This window comes from Podarcis pityusensis (assembly GCF_964106645.2).
Source record: "Podarcis pityusensis genome assembly, chromosome: 10".
Lineage (NCBI taxonomy): Eukaryota > Metazoa > Chordata > Lepidosauria > Squamata > Lacertidae > Podarcis > Podarcis pityusensis.
Genome location: NC_138035.1, coordinates 28586847 through 28613787, shown reverse-complemented (window position 1 = coordinate 28613787; position 26941 = coordinate 28586847). Strand labels below are relative to the sequence as shown.

At 44.0% G+C, this 26941-nt stretch overlaps 3 protein-coding genes across 34 annotated transcripts in view; 2 read left to right on the top strand and 1 right to left on the bottom strand.

Moving 5' to 3' along the window:
• The window catches only part of MYH9 (myosin heavy chain 9), an 84617-nt gene extending 83120 nt beyond the window's left edge, over positions 1-1497 (top strand). For both annotated transcript variants that reach the window (XM_080971663.1, XM_080971662.1), the window contains exon 41: positions 102-1497. In XM_080971663.1, coding sequence (XP_080827789.1) covers positions 102-219 — 118 coding nt within the window. In that variant the 3' untranslated portion in view covers positions 220-1497. The remainder of the gene's footprint in view (positions 1-101) is intronic.
• Positions 1-14132, bottom strand: part of LOC308457706 (uncharacterized protein) — a 40896-nt gene extending 26764 nt beyond the window's left edge. For 2 of the 13 annotated variants that reach the window (XM_080971841.1, XM_080971840.1), the window contains exons 1-2: positions 4780-5057; positions 4088-4159 (exon numbers count right to left, since the gene is read on the bottom strand). In XM_080971841.1, the coding sequence (XP_080827967.1) occupies positions 4088-4159; positions 4780-4983 (276 nt within the window). In that variant the 5' untranslated portion in view covers positions 4984-5057. The other 11 variants (XR_013977068.1, XR_013977067.1, XR_013977069.1 and 8 more) reach the window with 11 other exon arrangements.
• A 276-nt stretch (positions 14133-14408) lies between these two features.
• The window catches only part of RBFOX2 (RNA binding fox-1 homolog 2), a gene marked incomplete at its 5' end in the record, with an annotated part of 176846 nt that continues 164313 nt past the window's right edge, over positions 14409-26941 (top strand). For all 19 annotated transcript variants that reach the window (XR_013977061.1, XR_013977062.1, XR_013977063.1 and 16 more), the window contains one exon: positions 14409-14579. Coding sequence is in view for 16 of the 19 variants with exons in the window: in XM_080971770.1 (XP_080827896.1) it covers positions 14409-14579 (171 nt within the window). The remainder of the gene's footprint in view (positions 14580-26941) is intronic.

The following is a 26941-nucleotide window of genomic DNA, read 5'->3' as shown; positions in this document are numbered from 1 at the left end:
GATGTCCTCTTGCCATATTTCCTGAATGCATGAATGTACACATTACTCAAAGATGAAATGCCAGTTTCCACACTGCATGACACTTTTACTCTCTTCAACAGGCGGGGAGACATGCCATTTGTAGTGACACGCCGGATTGGCAGGAAGGGTGCAGGTGAAGTATCTGATGAGGAAGTGGATGGCAAGGCTGATGCTGGAGATGCCAAAGCTACTGAATAGAGCTGCCTTGTGGATCCGGGTCACACATGATGGAGTGACCCACCCTCCCTTTGTCCAGTGGACTTCTGCAAACCCTTCTAAAACCTGCCGGGGGAAGTGGAGCACATCTATTGAAACGTTCCCTTGAATATCTGGAGCCATGACATTAGTGTTGTCCCTCCCAGCTTCCAAGCTCTTTTGTATTGAATGCCAAAGAGTCTGCAGCCCAATCAGAGTCTGGGAGCTACAGAGGCCTGTAGCATTCATTGTCCTTGCCATGGCTGCTGGGGAATTTACATAGTTTGAGGGGTGGGGGTGGGGTGACTCCTTTTCGTTGCTGTAAATCAACTATTTTCTTCCAATAACGAGTTTGTGATAGATGCAGGGAATTTGTCCCGTCCCCTTCCTCTTGTTTGCTTTTGGCAATCATGTTCAGTGACCTCACATTTCCAACCTCCTCGGTCTACTCACTTAGCCAGTTTGGGAGTCATGTTGAACAGGAAAAACAAGTGTTCCCAACATGACTCCTAAATGTCTTCAAAGACCATACAGTCTTGGAAAGTTTTTCCTAGAAGAGAGTTTTAAGTTGGCCCTCTTTTTGCTAATGTCTGGACAGATCTGAAGTGCAATGGTGTCTGTGTTGCGTTGTGTCTCAGAGGTGTGTTAGTGGCAGACCAAGGAAGCAGCAAAGTTTTTTCCTGTGTGCTTGCTGGAGAATCTATTCGGGACCAAATATATTTAATGGTAACAGACAGTATCTAGTGGGTTTTGAATGGAGTGTGAACAAAGTCCTTTATTGTGATGTCCAAGCATCCAGCTCTGTAATCGGGGATGGGTTTAGTTATTCTGCACAGTGACTAAGAGTATATTAAAGAAAAAAGAAAAAAGCATTTTAATCTGCACAGATTATACATTGAAGGCCTTTGTATCTCTCGTTTATAAGTAATTAAGAAAAATAAAGGTCTTTATCACTGCCTTTCTATGGGGACTGCGGTTATATAGATAATCTTTACTTTTCTACACTGTACACTGGTTGCTGGATTTACCTGTATACTTAACCATATTGTATATGCTGCATTTAGACTTATGAGCAAATGACAAATTAAAATAAGATTACCCTATACTGTATGGTTAGTGCTCTCCACTGTGAGAGCCTCCAGTCCTGGTTGCTGTCACAAATAAATCTGCAAACTTTTTTATACAATAAGTGCCTTAGCATGTGCCTCTGCGGTGACTCCACTATAGTCAGTAATGGATTACCGGTGCTCCTCTAACAATAAAGATTGTCCATGTGCTGCAGTCTTCTGTGTATGCTTATGTACCATGTGCCTGAATGTTGTGGAGCTGCCCTGTTGAATGCCTAGCACTAGAGAACCTAGCACAAGAAGTAGGGGATATATATTGTTAATAAGAAACTTTTTGCAGTGCCAAATTACTATTTGGAAACCATCTGTCATCAGCAGAGATCTGTCTATTGGGTATGGAGCTATGTTGGAGAGCAGGGAATGAGTGAACTTGATGAAATAACTGCAGGGTTATACTAGCCATCTTCAGACTTTTCTTTTCATGAAGGTACAAAAATCCCAAATCTCCTGCATGACTCAGCAATTTTTATACCCTTCCTGTAGAACAGGGGTCGGCAACCTAAGGCCCATGGACCAGAAGTAGCCCACAAAGGCCGTTTAACTGGCCCATGAGCTGCCCCCGAACCGAGCCGCCTGATCGGCGAGTCCCCGCATGCTGCACTAAACCAGCAAGATGCGGGGACTCTCTTCCACAGCCCCGGAAATCACTTCTGCGCAGGTGCGATTTTGGGCATCTGGGCATGCGCAGAAGCGATTTCTGGTGTCACGCTGCACCGGCCCGGCCCACGGAGGATCTCCACAGAGTGATCCGGCCCATGCCCGGAAAGCCTTGCCAACCCCTGCTGTAGAAGGCTAGCTTGTCAGTCCATTGTGCCTGTTTTCTTTGTGTAGGGAGTTTATATGAAAGCATTTAATTATACAGCAACCTATCTGCATTTTACAGTGGTACAATTCCAGTAAGACAGTAAGTATCATGTAATTAATCTGAATATGTAGCTCTGCTGTAAGAGATGAATGTCAAGCTTTCAGTAAAAATGTGCTGTTCTTCAAACTTCCCCAGCAGATGGCTAAAGGGGAAATTGAAATTCCAGTGATGTAGCTTCATAGATCAACTTGCAGCCTGATAGTTCGGTAAAACTGATTCTGTTCGTTGTCAGTTGCATTCAATAGCTTCAGTACCCTTCATCCAACACTAGGTGTTGGGTGAAGTTTCATTTTAAAGTACCAATTGGATCATTTTATAGACGATATACTACTAGTATTGGATGGCTTGTTCAACTGATACTCTAAAAAGGGGCCTACAATATAATAATCTACTTTTAACTGGGCAGCTTTTCTGAGTAGCCTACATTGAGTCGTTAAGTGGCAGGAAGACCAGTGAAGAATCAGAGCTTTGATACCTACTTTAATGTGGTTAGTATGATTATATGAGCCTAGCTGAGGATGAATCGGAGGCAGTATTCAAGCAAAAGCAGTTAACCTTGAAGGGAATATGCTGCTTACTGCTTAAATTCCTGTAAAAATCTTAAGGCAGGGGAATAGAAGGTATGCTGAAAATGTAAGCACTTGTGTGGCTACAGCTATTATGGGAAAGGGAGCTTAGCAACATCTTCAGAACTGGTGCTGATGAAAATTCTCACACTTTTTCTGGAAATGAGCTGGGACTGCACATGCCGCAAATCAACCTATGCTCCCCTTCCCTCATTCCCCTGCAGAAGCTGCAGTGTTCTGTGGGTAAATGGAGGGAAATCCTTGCAGCATACACAACTCACCCATTTCTCCTCAATCCAATTCACAAAAATAAATACAAAGTGATTAATTAAAAAATAGAAAGACTCATACTGTGTCCACTGTTGCTAGCTTGCTCCCCAGCAAGGTCACAAAACAAATGCTAAGCAGAACAAAAAAAGCTGCTAAAAATAGGAAACTTCATTTCTTCTCCACTGAACAGAACATGCTAAAAGCTTATGAGGTCTGGCTTTCAAGAGAGTAGTTCTGAGCATGCTCAGAGCAGATGTATAATTCTGATCCATGTTGTGGGGCTGTCTTCCAACGCTTTCAAGCAGTCTTCCCAAAACTCATATAGTGGCTGCCTCTTAGCCCTCATAACAGAGGGAGTAGGAGCCTGCCCAGCTGGGACTGAAAAGCCAGCAGTCCTAATATTCAACTATTAACCGCATGGTTTTCCTGACCAGAGACTCATGGGAAGAACAATACAGTGATGGGCAGCCTGTGTCCCTTTAGATGCAGCTCCCATTATCCCTGACCATCAGCTGTGCTGGCTTGGTGTGATGGAAGTTGTAGGCCAGAAATTCACCCTGGGGACCAGTCCACTGTTCTTCCCATTCCCCCTCCAAGAAAAAGTAAGACCGAGGGTATCTGGTTTCTAACTTGATATGTCACAGACAAATGAATGGGGTTCCAATATTCTTGCTCATCACTGTTTCAACTCTTAAGCCATTCAGTGATTAATCTGCAGAAAGTGCTATAGACATATGAAAGGTACTGTAGGCATTCCCTTCAAACAAAATAGTCTCACTGTGGCAGGCTTCATTGAAGATGGGGAATAGTGCTGGAGTTTTGCTATCCTTTGTCAGAAAGCAGTCAATTTCACTTCCACTGGTGGTGCTGCTGAAGCAACAGAACTGTTTTCAACTTGTAATGTGTCCTGATTGTAGGCAATTCCTGTCAGACATCAAATGTGCCAATGAATCCACCTCTCTAGAGTTTACATGGGGGAGCAGGGAACTGCTTCCATTAAAACACACACACACACACACACACACACACACACACACACACACCTCTTTCTGCTCAAAAGCAAGGTCTCTAGCTGCTTTTCTACCCATAGGATCTTTATCTTCACAGCCAGTTTTCTAAGTGGAAAAAAAGAAAGCGAAAGGTTTGCACAGATCCTCTGCTCCCAACTGCACTCTTCTGTTTGGATCTCTTTTGGCCACTCTGGCTTCCATGCCTGGGCTTCCCTCCTCCTCTGTCACTTTGTCATGGGATATTTCGTCCTCAGAGGATGACTGTTGGCCCAGACAGGATGGAGGAACCAGCCCAGAGGTGGTCACAGTGGTAGTGGGGAGAGAGCAGAAAGAGAGCAGCCCAAAATGAGACAGCCACTTTTTCAAAGGATTCAGAGGCTGACTTCTGGCAGAGACAGGACCCCAGAGGTGGTGGCAGTGGTGGTGGGGAGAAAGGAGAAAGAGAGCAGCCCAGAATGAGACAGGAACTCAGAAGCCAGACTCTCCTGCCCACACTGAGTCGCTAGCCAGGGAAGCCCTACAGCCCTGGCGCCATGGGGGGCTGGTCCATGAGGAGAGCGCCAGCAAGCACAGCCTGCCCTTAGCAGCCCCATGCCTGTCTGCCCCCTTGCTCACAACCGGTCCAGAAGGTGGCCTGGCCGGAAAGCTGGCTTCTCCTCCTCTTCCCCAGCCTCAGGGTTGCCCTTGTGCAGCTCAGCAGGGCTTCCCTTCTGTCTGCTACCTACCTCATTCAATGAGTCCCAAAACGAATCCAGGGAGGACAGGGAACTCAGGGAGCTGATGGAGCTGGACGGGGTAATTTTTGGCACCTGCGAGGAAAAGATGCAAAAGACGAGCAATTTGCACAAAAGCCTTTCCAGGAAATCAAAACTTAGGACACAGGCTTGTATCTGAGTAGAAATGCATGAGCACAAATAACTGTGACCCATGACTCTGAATGGGTCCCTCTCCAGCCTCAGGGTTGCCCTTGTGCAGCTCAGCAGGAGTTCCCTCCTGCTCTGCTACGTACCTCATTCAGTGAGTCCCAAAGCGAATCAAGGGAGGACACAGAGGACAGGGAGGAAAGGCTGCTGAGGGAGCTGAATGGGGACAGATTTGGAACCTGCAAGGGAAAGATGCAAAAGACGAGGAATTAAAAAACACAACCAAACATTAAAACTCAAGGCACCTATAACTGAAACAACAGTTCCATTCTGCGGTTGATATGCCCCCCTCCCCTTCTGCCAATCACCGCTTAGGCCGCTGCCACCTACCCAGTCAGGACTGAGTAAATCCAGACGCGGTCTCGGGGTCTAGACAACGTGGTCTCGCTCTGTCCACCACCTGCCTCCTTAGGGGAGTCCCAAAAACTATCACTTTCTCCAGCTTCGTGGGAAGTCAGCAAGCTCTCCGATCCAATTTTGGGAAACTGCGGAGGAAGAGGGGGAAGCTCTTTCAGTTGCGCTGGGAGGAGGAGCGAGAATGTGTGGCATCAGCCATGCAGGCAGGTCTCTGCCCCAAGGAAGCTACAGTCGGAGTCGCTCTTGTAGGCTTCGTAGTTGAAGCTCGGGGCTGTCCGAGCCGACGTCTCTCTGGGGAGCAAGGATTTTCTTTCAGCTTGGGGTCCTCCAGTACACAACGTCAGAGTCCCCGATATCCAACTGGCTCGTTGAAACGCTGATACGGCTGCTGCAAAGCATTGTTGGGTTAATTTGTACACCACTTAATCATGTGTCCCCGCCCCCAATCTCTGACCTCCGCCCCCCCTTCCTCTGGCACTGCAACAGAATAAAAGGACTTAATGGAGAAGCAAGATCTGTTGGGTCGCGGATGCTCTGCTCAGGTTGTACTTGTGCAAATCAAACCATGCCTCCTGAAGACACCACGGTCTCCGCTGTCCTTCATTCCAAGGAAACTGAACCTGCGTCAGCACCTGGAACCCTAGGAGATCCACATCTCTGCACCCTGGCACATCCACATCTCTGCATTTATTTGTGGATTTATTTGACTTTATAAGTAAAAACTTATAAGTTCTCAGTCCTCCTGAGAGCCAGTGTGGTGTAGTGGTTAAGAGCGGTGGACTCGTAATCTGGTGAACAGGGTTCGCTTCCCCGCTCCTCCACATGCAGCTGCTGGGTGATCCTGGGCTAGTCACAGTTCTCTGAAGTCTCTCAGCCTCACTCACCTCGCAGAGTGTTTGTTATGGGGGGAGGAAGGGAAAGGAGATTGTGAGCTGCTTTAAGACTCCTCAGGGTAGTGATAAAGTGAGATATCAAATCCAAACACTTCTTCTTCTATGTTAATTATATAATCAGGAGCCTTAAGCTGGGCAGTATCTTAGAGCTGCACCTAAGAGCACAGATGTTGGCATTAGAGGCTCTCAGGTGTGCCTATCAAGATGATGAAAATTTATTTTTACCCCAGCCACTATGGGCAGCTTCCAACAAACTATAAAGGAACAAAACAAAACATCAGACATTAAAAGCTTTCCAAAACAGGGCTGCCTTCATATGTCTATGGAAGACCAGCTTACTCTTGCCTTTTAATCTCCAAAGGTTCTACATCCATCTTGTGAGTTTGGGGTCTGAGATAACATTGTAAGATTTATCCCTCTTCCTTGTCTATAACACCCTCCAGTTTGTCCTGCCTCTGAATATTTTTAGTATTTGGCAGCTGACAGCGAATGGGCAGTTGGGTTGAGCTCCTGCTTGGAATCCTAGAACTGTAGAGTTGGAAGGAACCCTGAGAGTCATCTAGTCCAATGCTCTGCAATACAGGACTCGACTAGATCATATGTGACAGATGGCCATCCAACCTCTGCTTAAAAACCTCCAAGGAAGGAGAACCCACCACTTAGTGTGGGAGTCTGTTCTATCGTTGAAGAGCTCTTACTGTCAGAAAGTTATTCCTTCTGATGTGTAATTGGAATCACCTTTCTTTTACATTGAATCTATTGGTTTGGATCCTGGCCTCCAGAGCAGGAGAAAACAAGCTTCCATGTGACAGCCTTTTAGATTTTTGAAGATGCCTATTATATCTCCTCTCAGTCTTCTCTTTACCAGCTTAAACATACCCAATTCCTCAACCATTCCTCATGCACCTTTTATTGATAATAGTTGGGGAACAGATCACATACTAACAGCGGACAAATAGGAGAAATGCAGAAGTAGCCAATGTGTCCTGCCTATTTTGTTGGACTACTCCCATCATAAAGAAGGCTGATTGCCGAAGAATTGATGCTTTTGAATTATGGTGCTAGAGGAGACTCTTGAGAGTCCCATGGACTGCAAGAAGATCAAACCTTTCTGAAGGAAATCAGCCCTGAGTGCTCACTGGAAGGACAGATCCTGAAGCTGAGGCTCCAATACTTTGGCCACCTCATGAGAAGAGAAGACTCCCTGGAAAAGACCCTGATGTTGGGAAAGATTGAGGGCACAAGGAGAAGGTGATGACAGAGGACGAGATGGTGGGACAGTGTTCTCAAAGCTACCAACATGAGTTTGACCAAACTGCTGGAGGCAGTGAAAGACAGGAATGCCTGGTGTGCTCTGGTCCATGGGGTCATGAAGAGTCGGGCACGACTAAACAACAACACTCCCTTCATTTTTTATTACTTTCCATGCTGGCTGGGCTGATGGAGGGTGTCCCAATCTAAATCTTTATTACCGAGCCCCATTAAAATTTCCCTAGGCTGGTTACAAACATAGAAAGAGGAATATCATATTCTGTCATGAGGAAAATTGCCAAGAGAAACAAAAATGTTCCAAGCAGTCATTCAGGACCATATAAACGAAGTCTGGCACTTGGGAGCAATGCAACATGAAAGTCCTCATAGAAAATGTTGCCTGACTCACTAAGGAACCACGAAGAGTCTTTGGCTCATATTTTAATAGCTGGGAAGGGATTCCTAACTTGGTACTGCGATGTCTGAAAAGTTAAGTGTTTGCGTTATTCATCCTTTGAGAAAGAAAAGTAGAGCTCTTGGGCACCTCTACTAACAAGTCTTTTTAGGGGGTGCGGAGAGGGGAACCAGAAATGGTATGAAAGAGAACCAGGTGTTGCTCATGTTGGGGTAGCCATAAAATGGGGTTACTGCTAGGTAAAGAACAGCTTCAAAGACATAGTGTTTGAGGCTTGAGGCCATTCATACAGCATCTGAGAATGCTTAAGATGTATTTATCTTGCTAATAATCTTTACCATAGTAGTAGTAGTAAAACATGAAAGAGCCCAGGTTTGTCACAATTTGTACAAACATCAGAAGTGTATCTGCATGGTATATATGCTTACTGATAAGGAAATAGATTTGAAGTTATTTTGATTTATTGATATAATACTTTTCAGTCTAAATACTCCCAAAGCAATGAACATTAATAAAAAAGAAATTGTATGTATTTTGAAAAGTTTTTTGTTTGCTATGCATCTGGATCTTAAGATATTGCAACCAAATTTTGCATGATGGTTCCTGATATCAAGGAGTAGGTTTTCGATATTTGGATACAGCTAGATGCCATTATGAAGCTAGATGCCATTATGAAGCAAGATGCCAGAGGGAACCTTTCAAAACTGCACTGCTTATAACCACTGGCTTTATCTGTTTCTTAGAATTCCAAAACAACACTGGGTATGTGCTCATAAATACACCATAAAATAACAAAATACCAATGAATGGGATTGGATTTAGAAAAACAACAACCCTGCAGCAAGAAACCGGGGGGGGGGGGGGGATCCATCACCTAATATGTACAGACTGTCCTCCCATCTCTCACCCTGCCTGTTGTAGTAAGCAAGTGTAATGCACTGTGTTAGATGCTTTATGACTTCTAATTATATTTTTACGTATATGCCATAAACCACCTGAATGAAACCCATAGACCACTGGCAGTCCACAGTCTGAAAGCCTCTGAACTTAAATATGAAAATACAGCAAAGAAATGGAACTGAACTTTTAGCTAGGTTCTCTTTTGAAATTGCAGGTAGTAAAGCAACTGATATTTTTATTTTTTTGTAAATTAAACCTCAGATTCATGTATCTAAGGATGGACTTGTATGACTATACTCTCTCTTACACACACACACACACACACACACACACACACACACATTTTCACTTCATGGCTCAGAGATGGGGATGGCAGCAAATGACTCTTGTAGGGACAAGCTTCTAGGTTCTTCTTAGACAAATACCCCTGACAGATCAAACAGAGATTTTTGGCAGACCCACAGCAAAAAGGGAAGGAATGAAGATCATTCAGATCAACAACTAGGTCACCCCATAGCCCAGGGGTTAGAAACCCCCTCCCCAAGGAGAAGAGCTGGAGTCCCACTGCAGTGCCAATGATTACACACACACACATGAACATGATGTGCTTATAAAAATTGTGTCTATGGAAGAGGCACAAACATTTTGCAAGGAAGGAGTAGAGAGGGGACACACTGAAGAAGGGAGAAGGCATACCATGACAGCAAACACCTAGTGAGCTGGTTGAAGCAATAGAATGGGAAACAGAAGTGGGCCTGAGACATAATGTTGTTTTCCATATTTGGACCAGACTTGGTTACTCACTGGTGTTTTTTGGACCAACTAAAATGTCAGCTGCAGCATCTGAGGTATAGAGAGCAGGAGGGATGCTCCAGGAGGCTGAGGCCAGGCAATGGCCACAGCCCACCTCCCTGGCTGGTCAAGTGTGGTTCACTAGCTATGGGATGAGGTGTGTGATTTCTCATCTGGATTAGGCTTGGGGCAGGTGAGGATCACATTCCTTATCAAGCCCAGATGCTGCAATCAGCAGGCAAAGTGCAAAAGGGAAACAGAGCTGAGGCGCTGTGTCTGCTCAACTGCCCATATTGGTGGACCTTGGCTGGGATGCTCCTGGACCTCTACAGGGCTGTGCTTTGGGCTTGACTCTGCACTGTATCCTGACTGCTGGACTTCGGTTGTGTGGCTTGACCCCTGGTCTTTGAACTTTGGACTTGACATACTGACTTGCAGCCAGGTACGCCACTAGACAACCTTGGGCCAGTCACTTCCTCTGTTTAACCATTTGTACAATCCTGGAATCTTCCTCTGGCTCTCCTACCAGAAATCAGAGCCAAGCACTCCTTGAGTGTTGTGGACATATTCTTTTTTCATCATCTTAAGCCTAAACCAAGTGATTTCACTACCCCAAAAAGTCTTTAGTCACCAAGCCACTATGCCTTCATCTCAGGCCTTCTTTCTTCTTCCTCAGTCTTCTTCCTCTTACTGTCTTACATCCTCTTACTGTCTTTCTACCAAAAACACCTACCAACAACAAACAGACACTCTCCAAACAACATGGACTGACCATGACTGACTAGTTCCATCAAATATTCACTTCTTCTGACTTTAGTCAAGCCCCAACCAATCACACAATCTAACTGAAAATTCTAAATCTGTGGTGGTAACCAATCAAAATATGGATACTTTCTATCCTTCTTTGGTATAATGAGAGTTCTATCTCCAACCCATCCTTAGCTGTCAGTTAAGGTCTCCCAGAGACAGTTAAGCCAACTTCTACCTGACCAGACAGAATAATTTCCCCATCAAATACACTTCAATTAGAATACTACTGACAAAATGTATTACACAATAGCCATTAAACCCCAATTTTTAAAATTCTGTTGAAAATTGTGTCTTCAATGACTGCTGTTTACAACTGAACATGCAATCTGCAGAAAAGATCACCTTGTGGTGCAAATAATTTTGTGTGGGTGATTTCAAGCAGTAAATTGGAACAAGCCCCAATCTAGATTGAGAGCACATTCTGGATCAGAGCCACAAGGCTGCTTTTTTCTTCAAAAGGAAAATGGCTAGAAAGCGTTTTTTTACAGAAAGCGTTCATATCACATGTTGCTTGACCGTATGTTTAATTGGAAAAAGGAAAACAAGACCCTGGGTTCCTACAGAAAAAAATATCAACTTTGATTTAAATAAACAGCTTTTAGTCTTTTTCTACAATCAAGAGGTATTTAGTTTTTTAAAAAATTTAAAAAAATAATTCTTGAAAAACCAGTCTAGTGCTGCTTTGAAGTGCTCTGGCCAAAGTCTCTGTAAATTGGGTGCCACTTCTGAGTGCTCACACCTTCAAAAATTCACATTGTAAGACAAACGGTCTGCCTAATATTTCACAGCAAAACTAGTACTGATAATTAAATATGTGGAATGGGCAGTTTGAATGAAAAAGGTCACAGCCAACACATTTCCTGCCTCAGGGAGTACAGGCATCAAAGCCTGATGGCATAATGAGGAACACAGAAAAATTCTGCCAAAGCTAAATGTGATTGCCAAAGATATGTAATTTCAAGCAAAGCTGTATATGGCAAGTTGTATTACTCATGCACCTCATGGGGTTGCAAACTGACTCTAACCACTCAGGAAGTAGACAAATGTCGATGGTGGTTGCTCATCAAACTCCGCATAAAATCTGAACTTTAACAAAAAAAAACAAAAAAAAGATACTGGAGGAAAATTAAGCCATTTGAAAACAGACCATTTTGTTGTTTACTACAAATTAATCATCTGGAATCACCAGGTTAAGGAGGCTGTTTGACAGTTACTATATTTGCCATTACACCTTTGGGACAGGAAAATGGAGAACTTACAATAGTGACTGTGAATTGTGCTTTTCTAACTGTACCTGGCACAGATGTTATTGAATTTCTGCATTTTAAAGATATCAAAATGTTTCCTTTTTTAAAAAAAAAGATCCAGCAAAAGTAATGTGGCATGTTTTTCTTCAAGGTTGCATCTGTCTGTAAGGATTATACTTTCACCTATTAATGATAAGACAAATGGCATAGACTTAAAAGCAGCATGAGTCAAACTTGCTCCCCCCCCCCCCCGACAATGCTTTTACTGCAATTATTGCACAGGTGTTATTCTGTTGTTGCATAAGATCCAAGTCACATGCAACTTGTGCCCATAGTTCGTGAGCACCCAGGGACATGAACCCAGAGACAAGATCTGGACAAGGTGAGGGCAACCGAGAGATCTCAAGAGCAAGCAGAGTTTGTCAGCTCTGTCCAGGAATGTGATGCGAAGGAGAAGCGGGACAAAGGCAGAAGCAATGAGAGAAGGTAAGAAGAGACAAAGGTGAGAGAAGTAGGCTCAGCTTTCACAGCATATGACAGCATGGCTAGAGGGGCAGCACAGCTAAGCTGTTTAGGAAAAGGGCTACAGGCAGTCCTGGAATGAGAAGCCCGCTGCTTGCCATCCATCATCCACTCTGTGCTGCTATTACAATAATGCCAGAATGGGAAACTAATGGCAAATATTTCCCCAAGGGCCTCTATCAACCATGGTTCACCACAAGCAGATCTCCATTTTTGAACATGGTGCACACTTCCTTTTTGCTCTTTATGTGCATGTGGAATTGTCTTCCCCTGGGCTTACCTCCCAATGTTGGAATGCAAACAAGGGCGGGGGGAGTTGTAAATAAATAATAGTGGGAGTGTCTTTGGGCATATGCAAAGTGCAACCCTAATCATGTCTGCTTGTAAGTAAATCCCACTGAGCTCCTTGTTTAAGAGTGTTTAGGAAGCACTGCAGCCTTAGTCTGTACAAATCTGGGTTTAGGATTAATGACTCCCAAGCCAGCAAACTTCAGCAGTGGAACCCTGCCTCCTTTTAGAAAATATGTGGAAGCACCTACTGTTATATCTAAATAAATACTCAAAGGAGCATCTTTTCCTGTATCAGCTTGCCTGTGCGTTAGCATCTGTGGAGGCAGCTTCACTGCAGGGTGGGGGGAGTTTTTCAGTCTAAGGGCCACATTCCCTAGGGCAGGAATTTCCAAACTTGGGTCTCCCAACTGTTTTTGGACTACAATTCCCATCACCCCTGAACCAGGAGTAGGGGCATATCCCAGCGTTTGGCAGGGCCAGAGGCAGAAGCGGCTGGAGCAATTAAAGTAAATCTTACCTTTGTACACTGGGCTAAGTTTTGGCGCACACTAGTGAAAGGGTCAATTTCAGCTAGGCAAAACCAACAAGGATGGCACAAAGCAAGAGTCAGTGAGCAACGTGGCCTGAAGAGTCTTACCAAGGGCTGGATAGAGGACAGGGGTGGGCCTGGGGCTCCTCACCCCTGTATCCACACCCCAGTTAGGGGACACTTACTCCATGGTGCTGCAGGAGTGTTTTCTCCATGATGGCACCCAATTTGTGGAACAACCACAGGAGCTGATATTTTGTGGAACAACCACAGGAGCTGATATTTAAGCGCCATGTTAAAGCTGACTTATTTTCACAGGCGTTTTAAGTGCTTTCTTTTTTTTTTTTTTTTTAGTGGGCGACGGTTTGCTTTGCCTTTCAGTCGCTGTTTGTTTGTGTTTATCCTGACGGGTTCGCTTTATGGTTTCGTTACATTGGGGTCGCGCGTAATTTATTTCGTCTCTCGGGCCTCAGCCCTGATGAAATAAACACAGAGCCTCTCTTTCAAACAGAGCCCCGCCGCCAACCTCAACAGGGGCGGCGGCGGCGGCAGCAGCAGCAGCAGCGGGCCTGGAAAGAAGGAAGGCCGCCTTTCTAAACGAGGCAGCTCGTTTAACACAATTTCCTAGCGCGGGGCTCCTTGTCAAGCAGCTGGGAATAAATCCACAAACGGCTGTTTCCGTGAGCAGAGGAAACGAGCTCGGGCACTTCAGCACCTGGGGGCGACCCGAAAGCCGAGCGTCGCCTGGCGTTTATTACTGGGGGGCCCTTTTCCTCCCTTCCCTCCGGGTCTGAGGGAAAACCGACTCCCTCAGGCAAAGCCCTCCCTTCTCCCGCCCAGCCAAGAGGCCTTCAAACGTCCGAGCCCTCCAGGACCTCTCCCGGGCCCCGCCCTTTCTTAGAGCCGTGGCCCCGCCCACCTCATCCCATTCCCGAAGATTGCCGAGCGGGGGAGAGAGGAGGAAAGGGGAGGGGGTCGCTCCGAGTCGCGTCCTCGCTCCCATACGGCGTTTCCGAAAATTACCGAGGGGCTTCGGCCTCTCCTTTCTCCTCTCTCCCCAATCTACGTCTCCGGCGGAGACGGCTCTTGCTGCTGCGCCTGCCGCCAGCACCGCTTCGCGCGTCGGTGCGCCTTCTCTCTCGCCTTCCCTTTGCTCGGTTCTTTTCGGCGCTGCCCGGCGGGCCCGAGTCGGCGCCGCCGCCGCGCTCTTTGGGCACAGCCTCGGTCTCCCGCTCGCGGGCTCCGGAGAGGCGCCGGTCCCGCGCGCCCCCTTCCCCTACTCCTCGTCTCCCGCTGGTCCTGGCCGGACCGGGCTGGCTGGGCCTTCAGCAGCGCCGCTCCAGCTCCAGCTGCTGCTGCCGGGCTCTTTCGAGGGGGCGAGGACGGCTGCGCTTCCCGCTTGGGCGGCCGGGGGTCCGGCTCGGATGGCGGACGGCGGCGCCCAGCACCAGCAGCTCGTGCCCGGCGTCCCAGCCCCGCGAGGGATCAAGCGGGAACCCGAACTGGAGCAGCCCATGCCCGGAGGCGACGGAGCCGACAGCGGCCTCAGTAAGAGGCTGCGGACCGAGGCGGAGGCGGACGGAGGAGGCATGCAGGTTAGCAGGGAAGGCGGCGGGGAAGGAGGAGGAGGAGGCGGTGGCGCCACCCTAGACGGCCGCCTTACACCCCCCCCCTTGTGGCCTTGAGGGGCGCGCTCGCTCGGGTGCGGGTGCGTTTGTGCGCGCGCGCACGGGTCTCTGCGCGTGAGACTGGAGGGTATCCTGTCCCTCGCCCCCACAGGAGTCTGGGGGAAGAGCGCCGCTTTGGGAGGATGCTGGCCCCGTTGACCCCCCCCCCCCGTCGGGCCGGTGTTAGGATCCTAGGCATAGCGGGGTAGGTGGGAGGGTGGGGAGGAAAGCTAAGGGGCTTTCGCAAACGTGGAGGGCCCAGCAGGGGTGTGGGCAGGGTATCCTGCAGCTCCGTGGTTGGTCTGGGAGGGCAGCTGGGGGAAGCATATTTTTGGTGGCCTCAAGTGTAACAGCAGCAACATCATCATCAACAACAACATCATCACCATCAAGCCTTTTTGTAAGGGAACGGCTTGTCAACCTACGTGTAGACCGTCACGGTTGACACTTGGAAACGAGTATGCATTGCTGGTCTTCGGTTTTAAAAAGTGAGAGGAGGGCCTAGAAAGAGACGAAGTTTTTTTGTTTTGATCGCACCCATATCGGCAGTTCGAGGCAAATAGCTTTTCATTTGGATCTGTTCCACAAGAAAGTTTATTAGGCTTCTCGTTGCTTTGTGGAAGAACTGTAGAGTTTTATGAAGTGGCTCTGGATATTTTGCTTGTATCTGAGGTTGCAATCCAATTCAGGTTTGCCTGGGAGTAAATGCACATGCCTAGGATTGCACTGTATGGACTTTATTTTAACTCTGGGGCTGTCAAAGATAGCTGCATGGTAGTCAGGTTTTAAACTCTTCATAAAAAATCATTTGTTCATCAAGATGTTGTACAGCTTTCACTCACACTTGTCACTCACCCAGATAAACTAGTATACCGCTCAGCTGAAGTGTAAATGCAACTTAGATATGATCAAGCTTGCCCCAAGAATAGCCACCCTAACCTGGATGTGACATACAGACTGCAGATGAAGTTACTCCACTGCTTCTTAACTATTCACTTCAGGGACATTCATTCATCCATCCAGTGATAGAGGAGGAAACAATTACCTTGAGTTTTGTGGTAATCTACTAGAGATGTCAGTCTGAAACCTCAAAAATAAGGGAATGTCTACTACTTTGGCAGTAGTCATTTACAGTTGTATTGAGCTATGATGCTCTGAGATGGGGGACTTTTGTTCTAATCTGTGGAGTTGTACTGCTGTAGAACAAAATGTGGTCCTTAAAGAAAAGGGCATCTTTTAGAAATAGGCTTATATGCAGCCTTATTTCAGAGTCTAGTCTGGCAGTTCTATGCTTGCAACCAACCAGAGTTTCTCCATGACTGTCCATGGGAGAAGAAATGAATGTTGTGTGCTGGTAGAGTTCTTTTTTTGCATTACTAGCAGTGGGGTGCTACCAAAGTATGAATGGTTGTGAATTGCAGGCACTGATGTCTGTTGTAGATGGAGAACAGTTAAAGTGACACAGGAGAAATCAGATACATAAAATTAACAAGCTGGTGGTGAAGGAATAGTACTATATCGCACAGCCGTCCTTGATATAACTAATATGAACTATATAATGTACAAATACATTTTGTATAAAGTTATTAAAATGTCATTTTACAAATGCATACTTGTACCAGTTTTCCCTCCCTCAATTTGTTTAAGGATTTGGACTCTTTCATTTATTAGAAAGCAAAGAATATCTTTATAATTCAATGGACACAAAGAACTTCCTGTTTAAATCCCTAGATTCATTCACATTTCATTTCTTTCGCCAATGTACCTGATTTGAGCCACGGGACACATTGGGCCTTTGTCTATTTGAGCCATGAGACTCATTGGGTACTCCAGTGCTCAGCATTGATTACAGTGGTCTAATATAGACTTACAGAGTCATCCTAACCAGGCAGATTTGTCAGGGGGTAAATTACTTTGCATCCTAACTGCTTCTGGCCAGGGTGTGTGTAGTAAGGGTTTTTTTTTGGGGGGGGGGGTGCGTGTGCAGTGTAGACTTTCATTTTCTGCCTTTCCATTGATTCCTGTGCACTGAATTTAATTACACCCACATTTTCGGCTGCTGAGTTTCGTAGAGCTCTGTGAATCAGTGAATGGAGTTAGCATGCAGCATAACTTTGGTTATCCCACTTCTCCCCCTTAATGCAATCCTTTTCTGCCCTCTACACTGGTGTAACTTCTGGTGATTTAACTTCTGCTAGCAGGGCTTTCCCTTAACAAGTATGAGTAGGTACCCTGGACTACGTCATTGATGGCAGCCCGAGTCATGGATGGCAGCCTATTTCCAGCTCCAGCTAACCTGTCTCAGCTATTATATCTGGGAGTTAGGATTGCACTATTAACTTTAAAATGAGGTGTTTTCTATTGATAAAATATAATCTAGGCAACAGGAGGACATGCTAGCTTAATTTGTGCCTATCTCAGCTATTTTATTTCTGTGGAAATGAGTGGCAAGGTGTCGCTCTTTGTCTCTTTCTGCTGAAATTCTCTAGCTGTTGTTTGCACAAAGGCCAGCACAAGAACTGCAGTGGTACCTCAGGTTACATACGCTTCAGGTTACATACGCTTCAGGTTACAGACTCTGTTAACCCAGAAATAGTGCTTCAGGTTAAGCACTTTGCTTGAGGATGAGAACAGAAATCGTGCTCCGGCGGTGTGGCAGCAGCAGGAGGCCCCATTAGCTAAAGTAGTGCTTCAGGTTAAGAACTGTTTCAGGTTAAGAACGGACCTCTGGAACGAATTAAGTACTTAACCTGAGGTACCACTGTACCTGCCAGAAAACATGCTGTGTGTCGGGTGGTGGGCCAGAGGACTTACTTTCTGGTAGAACTTGGTGCCATCCTGTTGCCCTTCCTCAGAATCAGATTTGCTAGCTCAGAATGGTTGCAGTCTGCTATTTAAATCTGCAGGTGAGGATAGACTCCTCCATCCTTAGTAAGCTAATCTGCATATGAAAAAGTGCAGTTGTTTCTCATCATAGCTACCTAGACAGCACCTGTAACATTGCAGGGAAAGAGAGTACCTCTTTAGTGAAGGATTCACTTCCTAGCAATGAAACTTAGTTGTGGTCTCCTTATCAGTTGCCTCCCCTCACTTGTTCCTGGGGAAAGCAAGTAGATGCAAACTCCCTTCACTGATGATGGGAAACAAACTGATGTTTGGCTTTTTTAATGTATAGGAAAAATACGGCTGGTTATTGAGAGAATGAGGAATATCGAGCATGTATTAATAGGTAATCATTTAGTATGCAAAAAGAACTTGCATTCTAGCCTAGCAAGTAGTCTCTGAGCCAGATTATATTCCAAATCCCAGACTGACTTTGAAAGAGAGTGCCTGGGAGAAGACCACCCAATGAGCAAATCCAAAAACTCATGGTTCACGCTAAACTCTTAATAACAGACATAGTATGAAGTGATATAGATTGACAATCTAATAAATTAAGAGAACACTTCATCCAAATACTGACTTATAATTTGTGATATCTCTTTTCTTCATGCTGCTGAGAGGGGTTCTTAGTGTACTGTGTGTTGGATTACATTATGCAGTAGCAACCGCTTGGATCAGACCAAATGCCCATCTATTCCAGTATCCTGTTCTAATAGTGACCACTCAAATGTCTTTGGGAAGCCCACAAACAGGAACTAAGTGTAATAGCATCTTCCCTGTTTGCGCTTTCCAGCAACTAATATTCAGAGGCCTCTGATTCTGGAGGGAATACCAAAAATAAATTGTCCCTGAATATAGGCCACACCCCCTAAAACAAGATCTCTTGGAAAGAGATACACACACACACACACACACACACACACACACACAAACAAACACTCTTAAATTCTCTGCCAGCACCACATGGTACTCTTTAAAATCTGAAAGAACACATGCAGCCTCTAGACTTGTCTCACAATGAATAACTAACCAGGCAGCCAGGGCTACCTCTTGAGAAGGGTGGGTGATCCTTTGCAAAAGAACTGAAGTTCCGTGTAGTTCCCAAGGTCTCATATTAATTCCTGGCTTCTCTACTTATGAGACTACAATTGTAGGGTGCATTCAGGTTTATATAAACCAGATTTTGGGAAAAATATGGCCTGTATTTAGACCAGTATGGTATATAACCGTAGTGACTTAATGAGCCATTGATAGCTTTATGCTTGAATATACATAGATGGAAGAAACAAGCACATCTTTCGGTTACTTTTTGGGTATGGGTGATTCTAATTGTTGGGGATACTTAGCTTGTACTTGCAGTTGTATTATGAAAATGTTTGTATAGAGGTGCATCTAGTAAATTAAGAGGGGAAAACTTGAAAATTGCATCTGGAGGAGGGTAGAAAGCGTTTTATCTCTTGCTGGTGCCCTTTGTTTCTAGAAGCTTTTTAAACCTTTATTTAAAAAAAGAATTGCATTTGCTTCTCTGGCCACATGTTTTGCTTAAACTATTTAGAGACTATGAGGTAAATTGTTTTAAAAAGAGAATTGCTGTGTACACTTCCTTCTGATCTGCCAAGTTAGGAAAATACTCTAAACTGAAACTATTCTTTACAGAAATGTATTACTTTGCTGAGTGCTGCTTGGACAAGTAACTGTGTGCTTGATGCTCCTTTCTGTTGCTGACACTGACTGTGTTCCCACTCTTTGAAAACTGTGTGATTTATTCATTGCAATTTGATGTTTTCTGCTACAGCTCTTGATTGCCTCTATGACTCTGGTTGGTGGCCCCAAGTGGATGTTCATTCTCTTGCTGAGGCACACTAATGTTCCATTTAGCTTCTGGAATTTGTCCCATTTTGTGTGATTCTCTGTTACCTCATGATATGCAATTAGCCACATAATTGTGGAATCTGTTCCGGAAGTCCGTTCGACTTCCGAAACGTTCGAAAACTGGAACCAAACTGGAGCTTGGGAGCCAAAACGTTTGAGAATTAGGCTGTTCGACTTCCAAGGTACGACTGTATAAGACACAGAATGCTTAATTAACACAGAATCCTTTCACACTTCATGTGCAAATGAGACTTTAGCATCATGTTGTGTCAATGTGTTTCATGCAAGCAAAACATGAACAGTTCTAGCAAACTGTAAGAAAATTGTAGCAAGAGACTTAAGTTTGCAATGAATTTGAAATTTCTCAAATTGGAACTAATATCCTATGGCAACTATTTTAATGTAACTTTTCCTTTGCCTCCCATCCAATATATATAGAATATCCCTTGGGCCTTAAATGTCGCAGTAGCCCAGGTTTTCTTGCAATACTGGAAAAAAATAATATTTACAGGTATGCAAATATGTCCATGATTGTGACCTACCTAATCACATTTTAGGAGTCTTAATATTACAAAATACACATTTTAGCATCCATAGGGGAAAATGACTTTTATTTTGATTTACAGTTTTTAATACTGAACATATGAAAACTTACTTTTCAGGAAACCAGAAGCATGTCCAACATATGTAGTGGCATGTTTATGAGATGTATCATGCTGGAAATAGTATTCTGTAAGTCGGGGTAGCCAAGGTGGTTTGTTCCAAATGTTGCTGGAGTTTTAACTCAGTTGCTATTGCCAGCATGGTCATTGGTTAGGGATGATGGGAATTGTAGTCCAACAACATCTGGAGGGCACCACATTGGCTACTGTTGCTATAAGGCATACCCTGCTGCTCAGGAGTCTTAGAAATTTTATGGGTTTGAAAGCGCTGTGTATTATCTCATCATTCCGGCTCGCCTTAAGAATAATACCTTATGTGTTAGTTAGTCCAGACATATTTCTCCAGTTTATTCTTAAGGGCATACTTTTCAGTTCTTTATGTTCGGATTCTCTGTCTCTTGATTTCTTCTCCACATGAGTTGCTTTGTGAGGGTAAAAGGCATACATGGACAATCAAGTGGAGCCACTGTTCCCCCATCACCTGCTATAGTCAGTTGTATGGGAATGGGAATAAAGAAGGAGAATCGAACTCTTCACTAATGTGCCATAGTAGTTATGACATTGGTAATGTTATGTTCATAGAGATGGAACAACAGTAATGGTACAAATAATTTCAAAAAATAAATGTGTGTAAGAGAGAACCCATTCATTGTGCGCTACCAACTGCAGTTTCCTCCTGATCAGACGCTTCTTACAACCTAAAAAGTGGAACTCCATCTATTACAACTCACTTTCCTGGGGAATACAGACCTCACCATAGCCATAAATACCTTGATAACATCAAGATTGGATTACTGTAACATCATTTATAAGGATGCCTTCCAAAAGAATCCAGAAACTTCAATTGATGTGGAATGTAGTTTGGCTTCTCATAGGAGCCAGAGTTTATGATCACATAACACCCATATTGTGCCATCTTCACGGGATCCCTCAATATATTTTTTGCATCTAATCCAAAGTGATCATGCTAGTCTTCAAACCCCTCGGTATCATGGGGACTGCAGTATCTAAAATATGCTGTCTTCCATATGTACACATCCACATGTTTCAGTCCTCAGGGGAGGCCCTACTTTCTGTCCTGGCTCAACAGAAGTGAAGTGGTGGTAGAGATTCTTGCTAATGGCACCTGTATTCTGGATGACTTTGCCCCATGAAATTTAGCTTCAACCCCTGTATTTCTCTGCTACTCAAAAGGATGTTTTCTCGAGTGGTTGCTCTGCATTTTGTTTTCCATTAAGGGGTTTTGTTGCGGATATTTTTTGATGTTATTTGTACAGTGTGTTTAATTGTTATGATGGTTAGCTGTCTTGAAGATCTTATTTTGTGGACAAACGTTTTTGGGATGCATTTTAAAAATATAAACCAGTAGTTAATAAGAATGCATATGCTCTACAGATGCTGTGATAGGTTTCTGACTTTGTCTATATTTATCACAAAAGTTACAGTGGGTTGTCATTCCTATTATCCTCTGTTCGACTAGTACCACAACATTTTGGTGGCTGATAAACAACAACAAAAATTTTGCTATACAAATGTTGTTTATGCAGTACACTATATACTTTAATTTTTGGGTCACAACAGAACTCTGAAAGCAACAATTAGGTGCAAGAGGCTAATTTAGAGGCAGTGTGCAATATATCTCATATGTTTCATTCTTTATCCGTTGCCGCGGCAGACAGCTTTAGGCAGTTAGGGTTTCGTTATCTAATCCATCTCTGATCAGCCTGGATAAACCCTGTTTGGCCAGTACTGATCTTGTTAGTGGGGTGGTATAAAGCTGCTTGAGCTGGGATTGGAGCAAATCGGATCATGGCTGCTATATGAATCCAGGACTTATTTCTTGCAGCCAGGGATGAACAGGGAAAGAAATAGCTGCAGCATATTGACTGACCATTGAAAGTGGTTTCTTTCAAGCTGTGTTAAATGGCAGATTACGCTGAGGAGGTTTGGGTGAAGTCATAGAGAGTCATCCACATGGTAATCCTAATGCTGTTTTCTTCCCAAGGGATAGTGGAAGTGCTGCTCTGGTATTCTATCCATGCATAATCTAGTTTTGCATTGTCACTTCACTAACTCTGTATATGCACATAGGTGCAGGTAGATTGATTGATATGCATTCATGGATAAAGCACCACAGTTTGCAAAATGATTTTGGTGCACATGTACAAATTGTTGTGGGCAGAGCAGTGTTCTTGCATGCCAAACCAACCAGAGACAGGGAGCCACAGAAGGACTGTGCAGTCTTCAGGATTGTTGCCATATTATAATATTCTCAGCACTCTGGGGGCCTGTTGTGCTGAAATATAGTGGTACCTCGGGTTACAGACGCTTCAGGTTATAGACACTTCAGGTTACAGACTCTGCTAACCCAAAAATAGTACCTCAGGTTAAGAACTTTGCTTCAGGATGACAACAGAAATTGCGTGGTGGCGGCGCGGCGGCAGTGGGAGGCCCCATTAGCTAAAGTGGTACCTCAGGTTAAGAACAGTTTCAGGTTAAGAACGGACCTCCAGAACGAATTAAGTTCTTAACCCGAGGTACCACAGTACACATATGCATGTGCGCTTACATCACCCCCCACCCCATTCTGGAGAAGCAGTTTCTTTTAAAAATGTATTTGTTTATTTATTCAGCCAATTGTATACTACCCTTTATCCAAAGACTACAGGGCGTTTTACAGCATAATAAACAACATAAAATGCATGCTTAACTATATCCATGAAATGTAAAAGTTGAAAACAGTTATATTGGTACAGTTTCTAACAAGCATGATCATCAAATTCTTCCTAAATTATTTAAGTCACTGATACCCTCATCCAGAAGCCTGCTGCAGGAGGCGCGTCTTCATCTGTTCCCTGAAAGAAAAGAATGATGTGGCCAAGTACTTATCCACTGGGGAGAAGGTTCCACAGAAATGAAGTCACCACTGAACGCATCATTCCAAGAGTCTGTGCACTAAGCACTAATCCTGCACCTAGCATGCACAAGAGGTCTGCAAAGGTTTTGTGGGTTCCCTGTATTTTCTGTTCATATTGGAATGTATGAATTTGCCGTTTATACTTGGTTCCATTTACAATACAGCATTGGCTACATTTTTGGTTTCTTACTACAGCTTGCTGCTGTGCCTTGCTACCTGCTGTGCCGCATGGGAACTGATCAGTTCAGTGCTTAAAAAAACCAAACAAAATAAACACCCTCTCTTGAACTGCCCTCCTTTTCTAACTTCCTCATAAGTCTCAAAAGCTTTTCAAAGAATTGCTTGTGTGAAGAAGGGCTTGTTCTTGATTAAAAAGAAAATGAGAAACTGGAGTTCTTTTCATAGTTTGTGCACTGCTCCCAATTCAAAGCACAATTGTTGGTTAAATGGCACTGGTTACGAAGGGAAAGAATTTTGGGCCTTGCCATGTCCAGTATTATGAGTGGTACCAGAATCACCTAAACTTAAGGATACACTACAGCCCTGTGCACAGAGTTACAGGGCCTCCTGCCTGTATTCCCCCCAGTTGTGTTGCTTTTACTCGTGACTCCTGATAACAAAGAGTATTGTGATACTTTAAACATCAACAAACTTACACAGCGTATAATCCCCAGGTGATGGGCTTTTAGTCTTAAACCAAGCGCAGAGGCCCTGTTCCTGAACGCAGCAGACTTTGTCTAGTATACCTCAAGGCATACTTAGTGGTGACTGATGTGTCCTAGCTTTTTTCCTTTCAGATAATGGAAGATGCATTGCCTAGAGTCTGTGGACCCAGGCCTAGTGAGGGGGAAAGGAAAATGGGCTCGAAGGGACAATAAAGGTGGCCGATAGGCAGCAGTTAGGCTGGGGTTGAGAGATGTTGGAGAGCAAGAACCTGATTGGTTTCTTCCCCATATGTGCACTGAAGCCTAATCAAATTGTCAAATTGATATTTGACTGTACTACAGGAAGACTAGTGAAGTGGGACATAGTGTTACATGATGCCTTTTTACAGAATAGATCTGCCCTCTTTGAATTCGCTTGCCTCTTGTCTGTATAGTTTAGTTTTCACATGATGATGATACAATAAAAAAATGGAATATTTTGCCTCTGTAGTGAGGAGATCCCTTACATTAGTGAAATGAGGAATCTGTATGTGGCATGGACCTGAAATCTTTATTATTACACAATGCTGTGTTTATTGTACCATGAAGAACAACCTGCATGTTATATGCATTTTTATTCTCTCTGTGAAGTGTATGGTGATAACCACTGCTTTCAGTATTAAATCTCCAGTGCTTGAATAAAATGTTTGCTGAGCAAACCGTTTGTTTTTTTCACAAAAATGTTTTCATTTTCTGTTTTCTGAAGACTGTATATCTGCTTTCTGTTCAGTATATGAGCTGGATATCCTGAGGCTCGATAAAACCAGGGCTGCATTTATACTAAGGTTACCAGACGTCCCCGTTTCCCGGGGACAGTCCCTGGATTTACAAATCAGTGTGCCCTGATTCATTGAAAAATATCTGGTAACCTTAATTTATACTCCATAGAGAGAGAAAACACTCAATTTGTACCAAGGGTATTAAAATGTGCCGGCATAAGACATTGTGTAAATTAACCATGTTTGCATAATCTAAACCTGCTCCTTGGTAGTGGAAAGTCAAAATACTTGGGCTTTTTGGCAAGTATTGAGAAAATAGGAAGAGTGGAGGGTACAGAGCTTGAGGAAGAGGAGGTCAAAGAGAATGAGGTGGTGTTGGGCAAGTGCCTTATAATAGAAATGATACCACATTAGGAACAAGGAAGCTGCACTTAATTACCTGTGGGACAAAAGAAATTATGTGTTGTAAAGCAGCCTAATTAATAGGCAATTTTAGTTGCTCAGTCTGTTATTTAACTGATAAAATGTAAATACATTTGCATCTTACAGAAACTCTAGTATTTGTGCCTTTTGAGATATTGAAGGAAGTCAGCCACTGTTTGAAGGAAAGACTATCTTTTAATATTTTTTCACTCCATATTACAGTAATAAGAACCTAGGAGAGACTAAAAACATAGAATCCAAATATATATGACTATAACTTATAGCCCCACTGATTAGTTTGTCCTCAACAATGATTCTGAATCAACTAAAGCTTTAACTGATACTGTTTTCATGCACAAACTTTCAAGTTTAAAATGAACCATTCACTATGATGGTTTTTCTTTAAAAAAACCCTAACCCTAACCCTAACCCATTTCCTTATGAGCATTTTGCTAGAATGCAGCAACTTGCCTGTTTTCCTATCATTCTTCTGTAAGTTCTGTCTGTCTTCTGCCTTTTGTTAAGTTCTGCAGTGGTGTAGTGTGTGGGGAGCCACAGGGGTGGTTGCCCTTGTTGCAAAATTGTTAGGTGCACAAAATTTCAACACTGGTGTTGCGTTAATACAGCTGCGCTCTTCCATTGCTGGGCTCCATTGAAAACGGCTTCTCCATGTGAACCAGATGCGATCTCTTGGGTGATGTGGATGCAATTAGGCAGTTGAATGTCCATGCGTACTCCATGCATGCGTTTCCCTCCCTGCTTCCCCCCACCGCATGGCCCCGGGCTCTGGCAATCCGTGCTATGCCACTGATGTTCTGTACTCACAAAATCTCTCTCTCAAAAAAAATACTTGTTCACATCTCCATTTTGTCCTGAGAGAACAGCCTGAGTGATCTGTGGGTTTGAATTCAGACTTCATTCACTGCTCTTTCCCCCATCACCAGTAATTGAAGCTGTGCTCAGGACTTTCATACAATCATGCATCTCCTCCACAATTATCAGCCGCAATATAATCATTGGTATAGTTGCTGATAATGGTGGAGTTGCACAAGTCTGACAGCAATAATAATGCTAAGAGCTGGACAAATTATAATTGTAGTGTTGTTGTTTTTGTCCATTCCTGTTTGTCAAAGTGTTTGTGCTTTTGTCTAGTTGATTTAAAAAGTTATCAGGAGCCGCCTGACTTGTGACAGGCTGATAAGTAGGTATTTGTGATGACTCTGGCAATCTTTAAGTCTTGCTTATTCAGATAGTAGATTATTACACCTTATGTGCATGCATAATGGTCTCCTTTGAGTGATTACATCTAAGGGGTAAGAAGAGCATCCAGTAATGAAGTGAGTGGGCCAATTAGAGGCAACTAGTTCCACTTCGATGGAGCGTTTTTTGAGAGCTCCATTTTATAGTTGCATTGAAGTGACTCTGAAGTGCAGTTGTCATGAGACAATGCCACTGCCCAAGGATTAGAACTACAGTGGTACCTCGGGTTAAGTACTTAATTCGTTCCGGAGGTCTGTTCTTAACCTGAAATTGTTCTTAACCTGAAGCACCACTTTAGCTAATGGGGCTTGCTGCTGCTGCTGCCGCGCCGCCGGAGCACAATTTCTGTTCTCATCCTGAAGCAAAGTTCTTAACCTGAGGTACTATTTTTGGGTTCGCGGAGTCTGTAAGCTGAAGCGTATGTAACCTGAAGCGTCTGTAACCCTAGGTGCCACTGTACTTTGTTGCATTTTGAGATTTAACACATTCTCTTCTCCTTTTCTATTTTTAGTACACTCACTTCTAAATTCAAGGCAGCGCACAGTTGCTGTTGAAGACATTTGAGTTTTTGTTTTTCTTGGTGTTTTAGATTCAAGTTACGTTATTTGAGAGCAAGACAACTAAACTTTTCTGTGTGTATGTGGAGGACCTGTCCCCCACACAGCCCTTTTCTCATTTTAAATGTAGGGAGAGGCCTTTATACTCTAAATTTCTATCTGTGCAGCTAAATATTTATATGCAGCTGCAGCAGAAGTTCCCACAGGCTTTACCTGACAGTTGCCTATATTTCATGGTGCTTGTTCTCATTTTGAAATCTATCCAGACCTTTAGGGACCACTCACATTAGGAT